This window comes from Engraulis encrasicolus, chromosome 7 (genome assembly GCF_034702125.1).
Source record: "Engraulis encrasicolus isolate BLACKSEA-1 chromosome 7, IST_EnEncr_1.0, whole genome shotgun sequence".
In the NCBI taxonomy this organism is placed as follows: domain Eukaryota; kingdom Metazoa; phylum Chordata; class Actinopteri; order Clupeiformes; family Engraulidae; genus Engraulis; species Engraulis encrasicolus.
Window position 1 is genome coordinate 15584085 of NC_085863.1, and position 8080 is coordinate 15592164.

The 8080-nt window shown below is 43.5% G+C and overlaps 1 protein-coding gene across 4 annotated transcripts in view; it reads right to left on the reverse strand.

The window, feature by feature from the left end:
• Positions 1–2628, reverse strand: part of klf5l (Kruppel like factor 5 like) — a 20504-nt gene extending 17876 nt beyond the window's left edge. For 3 of the 4 annotated variants that reach the window (XM_063202948.1, XM_063202947.1, XM_063202949.1), the window contains exon 1: positions 2336–2610. In XM_063202948.1, the coding sequence (XP_063059018.1) occupies positions 2336–2467 (132 nt within the window). In that variant the 5' untranslated portion in view covers positions 2468–2610. Of the gene's footprint in view, positions 1–2335 lie in introns of all 4 variants that reach the window. The other variant, XM_063202951.1, reaches the window with a different exon arrangement.
• Positions 2629–8080: the final 5452 nt, after the last annotated feature.

Below are 8080 nucleotides of genomic sequence, written 5' to 3' on the forward strand. Positions count from 1 at the left end.
AACACTGGTCCTAACCCTGACCCTGCACCACTGCAATACAATTCAATATGTTTACTTTATGTGAACATGGCAAAATCAAAGTAGGCCAGTAGACCAGGTGCAGTTGTGTGTTGAGTGTTTTAGCACAAGTGCTAATTCGCAACAACAGTCCGCTATACTTGGGACCTTTAAACTTCGGAACCCAGTCCCACTTTTCACCCGCACAACGATGAACGATGAACGATGAATGATGAACGATGTGCACGTACGCATGCACGCACGCACGCACACACACACACACACACACACACACACACACACACACACACACACACACACACACACACACACACACACACACACATTATGATCCCCCCCTGCCTGTTGAAAGCCCCAGGTCATGGTACAAGTAAGGCAAAGTAAGGCCTGTGGCCCTCAGATCACCTCCAGCTCTGCTGACTGGCTCCACAGCAAGTGGCAGTGTGTCCCCATGTTAATTGTCCTTTATGGCAGGCAGGAATTCAGTGAGAGATAGCGATTTGCTCGCAATTTCTCGGAGAAGACACGGTGTCAGATAGGGCCAGAGTTCGCTCTCAGCTTGGACCCATAAGATACAACTAATCGTCTTGACTTTGTTTATGGCCTTGTGGAAAAAAAGAGGAGGAATATGAGATAAAGCTTATTTTGGTTCTTGAGGACAGTGACTTGCAGCTAACGGCCATCTTGTGTGATGAACACAGACACTGACTGAGCCATGCTGGGGTGAATCCTCAGTCCCGATAGTCAATCATAGTGACCACTTTGGTAACACCATCTGAAGAGGTGGATGGTCATTGTCTATGGCATCACACAACATGTGCTGATTTAAATTGATAGCATACCATGTCGACACATTGCAAGGTCTCTACCGTTGCTGCATGGTTTTCCAAAGACTGATTCTGTTTGAGAGCAACCAATTACAAATTGACCACAATACACAGGTAAAGTGAACACCAGGAGGAAAACTAAAAAGATGACTTTGTTTTTCATTTACACCCAATGGCACAACCAACACTAGACAACCAGATAACCTTACTAGAATGTTCTGAAAAGCAAACGCATGTTACCCACGTAGATAGCTTTAACACTAAGTGAGCAACAACAGCAACAGCAGCTTCAGTAACAGACTGAGAGAATATTAGTTAGATATTAGCAACCTGCAATGTAGTTTTCCCAGTCTGCAATATTAAAGCCACTGCATGCCCTAAGGTATGGCCAAAAGTAGACGTCACATCAGTGTATGGAGAAAAGAGCCAAAATATTATATATTCCTACATCAACAACAACAACAACAACAACAACAACAACAACAACAACAACAACAACAATAATAATAATATAATAATAATAATAATAATAATAATAATAATAATAATAATAATATTAACAATAACAATAATAATAATAATCATAATCATAATAGGCCTAATAATAATGTATTATTATTATTTATTATTATTATAGCCTACCTATTCATTTAGCACAACAGAGTCAGTGAATCAAATGGCTATGATGGAGGACATGAATGTACATGCCAGCAACATCAACTTCAGGCTAACATTGAAAGCACTATTGCACATTACAGATCCTGCTGCTGATCCACCACATAGCTCCCATACCCTACACAGTAAATAGCCTAATAATCTCCATTTAGGCCTTTGAAGAGCGATGCCCGCGGGGAGCTGTCCCCTGCATGAAAAGATAGAATAGAAGCCCTAATCTATGCAATCTTCCAACAGGTTTAACGGCACAGTGTGTCAAGCAATGCCGGGTAATAAGAGACTACTAGCGTGAGCGCGTTTTGTCTATCTAGAACCGACAACTTAAAGTCTGAATGTCCAAATAACAAGACAAGCCCAGGCAGAACAAATAATTTTATTTTCTAAACTTGTTCGCCAGTATTTCACAACAATTAGCACATGTGGAGTATGAAATTGAGGATGAGCATGTGTTATTACAGAATAATTAAGAACACCAGAGATAAACTGGACTAAATCTGACCAAAAATCCGGCCAATGAAGTGGCTTGTCTTCCCCCTACAGTATTGGTCAGTTATGAAAGAAAAGAAAAAAATCAAGTAGGCTATCTGAATTCCTGCAGTTCTGTGCATTTATATAAAACAAGACAAAAAAATCGGCATAACGACCTAGTCATACTACATCAGCATTTTATCATAGGCTATGCTGTGTGGGGGCAGGCTCTATAACCTTTCCAAACTATCGTTAAGCACAACCTCGCGAAAATAATGAAATCCAAGCATAGCTCAGTCCTCGTGGCCAACCTGGGCCCTTTCCACAAACTTAGCGGTAACTCTCACCCCTGGCTTGACTTCCTCAAAGACGGACGAGTCCTCCGCTCCTTCCCCGGACATCCTCACCGGTTTCAGTTGCGTAAAGACGGCCCTTTCCTCTGTGCTTGGAGCATTTACCGCCAATTCTATACTCGCCATTTATAAGGAAACTGGTAAGTTTGCGAGTCAACACTCCACACCAAAGGCAGACGTGAAAAAAACCTCCTTACTCGGAAATGTGTTACCAACACGTCCGACGCAGGTGCGCGATATTCACTGTTCTGTCAATCAGTGTACTTTACCTGTGGAATTATGCCGAGGGACTGAATGAGTGAGTCCCGAGTTGGCCAATCAAAGCAAAGCAAAGTCTCTTTCAGGTTTCACTTACGCTACCTGGCAGGTGGGCGGGATAGAAGAGCAGTTTTATAAGCAGTCTCAACTTTCTTGGGATGCACTTCAGCATTTAATTTAAGTCATATCAAACGTATGACTTTGAAAGACTAACATATGACCATAACATTGATTTATGACATTGCTTTTAGTAATGAGGGAAACTTGTTTTGCTTAAAAAAAACAAAAAAAAACAAAAAAATGTTAACAGCATTCAGTTATGTGTACCTTCAAGTAACTTACCTTTTTTGGTTCTGTCTATGCTAGGTCTATACCCAGGTAGAGACAGGTGAGAGTTCATTGTGTAGCCTACACTGTCCTACCCTCTACATCAAAGGTAATTTTCTACTGAGGATCATTTGTGCCCTTGGGCTGTGGGGAATTGGTGTAAAGTGAAGCTCTTGGCTCCCGCGAGTGTTTCACAATCGTACTCTCTCAGCTTAGTTGATATGAGCTATAGATCATGTAGGGGCCTGCTGTTGGCACTTACATGATCATCAGAGCTGAAGTTTACTGACAAAATACACTACGATTCGCGCTAAGTCTCTGGTACATTCTGTGCTAGCATGTGTACAAGTAGGCTATGATAATACATACATCTTCATCCATTGTAACACATCCAGCAGAATTAGGAACAAACTCAACCACTTAGGTTCATTGTTTTTTTTGGCGGGGGGGTATATGTCAACCCCTGTAACACAGGGGCATGTTCAGTACAAGTCAGTAGATTGTGGCCTATGTCTTCATCGTTGTAACACATCCAGCAGATGTAGGAACAAACTCAATTACTTTGGGGGGTTGCTACACATAAATGTAGATTGTAGACTATGTAAGTACTCTTAAAAAACTTGTGTTGAATTGTAATATCAATCAATACCAAGCAATGTAAAACACAACCTTTCCAGTTGGTGTTTTTTAGAGCCTCTGCCGTCCGAAAATGTAGGAGTCTGATTCACATGGCAGATTTACATGTTTTGCCATGCAAAGTGTTGAAGAAAATCAGGTCACAGGTGAGTTCTCCCGAGCAATGGAGTCACCTGTAGGCTAGGGGGTGTCTTAAGCAGATGCCTAATGCCTACTACACACGCACACATACACATACACACACACAGACACACACACACACACACACACACACACACACACACACACACACACACACACACACACACACACACACACACACACACACACACACACAGACAGACACACATACACACGCACGCACGCATGCACACACACACACACACACACACACACACACGCACAAACACGAACACACACTCACATGAACACAGACACACACACACACACACACACACACACACACACACACACAGACACACACATACACACACACACACACACACACACACACACATACACACATACAGACACACACACACACACACACACACACACACACACACTCACGAGAGAGAGAGAGAGCTTAGGCAATATCCTATTGGCCCTGTTCAGATCAGTCGAGGCATGGGTTTCAACACCACCTTGCCAAGCTGGTTCACTGGCATTTTTATGGGCACCTCGGTTAGAACATTGTGGCCAAGCATCTCCACTAAATAAACTAAACACAAAAAGCAAATGGGGTCAGTGCCAGAGTATGAAGCTTTGAAGAACCATTTTTTATGTGTATACATAACCTAATGGCGTAAGAACCCTTGATATGGAACCAGGGAGCCTCAGGGCAGCCGTGGCCTAGTGGTTAACCCCTTAGCGCAGCACCTATGTTATAACCTTACTGTCACCAAAATTGTAATGTCTATGTCTTAATCTGTTACTTAAAGGTACACTGTGCAGGAAATTGTCAAAAAAGGTACTGCAACTATGCTGCTCATTGAAACTGGGCTGCCTATTGCCAAATTTGATCTTTACATGAAAGTTTACTAAGTAATAAACAAATATTGTCTAGTATGGTCCAAGTACAGTCATTTTTGCTGCTAAAAATGGCTATTTTTGGAAATTCAAAATTGCGGACCATGGAGAAGATCCCCCTTTTCATGTATGAAAAGTGCAATTTTTCCAGTCATAATGAATACTTAGAATTTGATGCTGGTGATAAGAATTCATGAAAAATGTAACATTAGTGAATGGGCAGCATGAATTCTGGAAATAAACAACTAAAAGTCTCACACAGTGTCCCTTTAAGGGTCGCGGTACTGTCATAGCAATGTTGTTATGATGTAGTTGAGTATTTTCAGCAAATAGTGAATAGGCCCGCCGGCGACCCCATCTGCACTAAGAGGCTACGGAGATGGGCTTTAGATCAAAGATTGGAATCTCATCCTTCCTCCCTACCTCACTACATGGCCTAGGTGCCCTTGAGCAAGGCACCTAACCCCATACTGCTCCAGGGACTGAAACCAATACTATGTGAATAACTGTACGCCTCTTTGGAGAAAGAAAATAACATGAGCTAAGTGTTTTGTAATGTAAATGTGATGTAACAATCCATTAAAAAGATTTTAAAAAAAGATAACGATAGTAACGATAAAAAGATAAAAATGAAGAAAAGAGAAAAATGATAAAAAAGCATCAGCTAAGTGTAATGTAATGTAAATGTAATATAAATGTAATGTACCAATCCATGGGATGTAAATGAGTGCTATTGATCCAGAAGAAAACCGGTTCCTGAACGAAGGTCTGCATGGGTCAGGGTCATAGGTCAGGGTCAACACTGCCCAAGATAGCCTTCATCCTACACCTTCGCTGCACTGGCGTAACGCAAGTACTTCAGGCCCCCCTGCAAGCTAGAAAGAATGGGCCCCCGCACGAAAAAAGAGGGCCTAATATGATGTGGAGGGGACCCATTTCTTCAAGTCAATTGCCCATGTGTCCAAGATAGCCGTCATCCTACACCTTGGTTGTATAGCTTGCCTGCTATCGCTGCAATAAGCTTACATAATTTGATAATTAATTCAACTATCGTAGCCCCTTAATGCATGTTGTACCATCTGAGGCACGTAATAGTCATTGAAAGGTTAATTACCATAGTACTACTCTACTATGACATAACACAGGGCCTTTAGTAATGCACTAGGACTTGGTCATTGCCATTCTGGTCAAATTCGGGTTAAATGAATCACATGACAAAAACTTCATCGCCTAAGGGACTATGATTGCGACACTCGCAATGTGTGTGACATGTAGGCTAGGTGAGTGAGGACATGTGAGTGTGTATGTGTGTGTGTGTGTGTGTGTGTGTGTGTGTGTGTGTGTGTGTGTGTGTGTGTGTGTGTGTGTGTGTGTGTGTGTGTGTGTGTGTGTGTGTGTGTGTGTGTGTGAGTGTTTGCTTGTTGTAATGTAATGGCAGGCATGCGAGTAAGAATGCAGAGGCTGGAGGCAATGCAATGATATGAGGTACATGCAATGACAATAGCACGAGCATCAAAGCTATGCAATGGGGAAACAAAATGTTCTGAAATGTCAGTCAAGAATATGAGGTGACTTAATTACCTGGTCTGGTGCACTGTGGGAACCAATGGCACATTTCATACACACACACACACACACACACACACACACACACACACACACACACACACACACACACACACACACACACACACACACACACACACACACACACACACACACACACACACACACACACTGGGCCGCTGACAGCTTTTGCTGGGCCCAGGACAAAAGTTATCTGAAAGGGCCCCCTACCCAATATATACAATGTAATGGGGACCCAATTGTGGGCCCCCTATCGCCCTGGGCCCAGGACAACACACCCCTTTGCCCACCCCCCCACCCCCCCACCCCATGTCGGCGGGGCTGCACACACACACACACACACACACACACACACACACACACACACACACACACACACACACACACACACACACACACAACCTCTCTCTCTCTCTCTCTCTCTCTCTCTCTCTCTCTCTCTCTCTCTCTCTCTCTCTCTCTCTCTCTCTCTCTGTCTGTCTACATTTTGCTTGGTGCCAGAATTTGCACACACTGCTTGACAGATTTACACATTGCACGAGTTTAGCAGCAGAAATGCACACCACTCTGATGTATGGATGTTTATAGGCCTACAACAACCCCATTTCCCTAAATGCAAATGGCTGTGCCTTGGGTAAGATGGGGAGCTGAGTGGAGGAGCAGTAAGAAGCCACACGCTCAACAGAATGATGTTAACTTGTTTTTTTGTTTTTTTTAACTGCAACTCCCATTGTCATTGTGACAAAGCACACAGCGAAATTGCATTTATGCCTCACCCATGCAAGGGGCAGCCACCAATGGCATCCCAAAGGAGCAGTGTGGCGGGACGGTGCCATGCTCAGGCCAGGGTACCTCAGTCATGGAGGAGGATGGGGGAGAGCACTGGTCAATTACTCCCCCCACCAACCTGGCGGGTTGGGAGTCGAACGGACAACCTTTGGGATACAAGTATGACACTCTAACCACTTACCCATGACTGCCCATGTTAGAGCTTGTGAATGTTTTTAAGCTAGGTACAAGGTGAACCTAGCCAATATTGGGTAACACTTTACTTGACGGCGGCGTCATACAGATGACATAACAGTGTCATAATAGTGTCAAAACTATGTGTCAAGTGTCATGACACAGTCATGAGGGAGTCGCAAACTTGGTGTCAGTGTCATGAATGTTTTATGGTCAAGACAAGTTGCCATTGTATTTGTCATAACCGAATGTCACTTAATGATTAATTGTTGATGACCTTGACAAAATGTTGATGACTCTTGAATGACTGCATTATGACAGTGTTATGACATTGTTATGTCATGCGTATGACCCCTGCTTCAAGTTACCCAATACTTCAACAATACCCCAAGTGTTACCCAATATTGTTCCATACTTAAAAGTAAAACTACTGTGAATGGGGAATAGAGTTGCCCCACCAGGACTCCAACTTATACAAGGTGTACCAACCTGGAATTCTGAATTAAAAAATCCAGGCTTGTGTGTGTGTGTGTGTGTGTGTGTGTGTGTGTGTGTGTGTGTGTGTGTGTGTGTGTGTGTGTGTGTGTGTGTGTGTGTGTGTGTGTGTGTGTGTGTGTGTGTGTGTGTGCGCGCGCGCGAGCACATGTGTGCATATTCACTTGCATGTATGTGCATGTGTGCACATGTGTGCCTATGTGTGCGTGCATAGAGGCAGGGGTGTCGTACAGGGGAGTAAAGTGTTTCTGAGTTACCAGGGCCCCGTCTCTATAGGGGGCCCAAACAGTGTCTGATTTATGTAGATATATTGCTGGGGGGTCCACTGAAGCTCATTGTACATAGGGCCCACAATTTGCTGCTATGTCCCTGCATGAAAGTGTGTGTGTGTGTGTGTGGGGTGTGTGTGTGTGTGTGTGTGTGTGTGTGTGTGTGTGTGTGTGT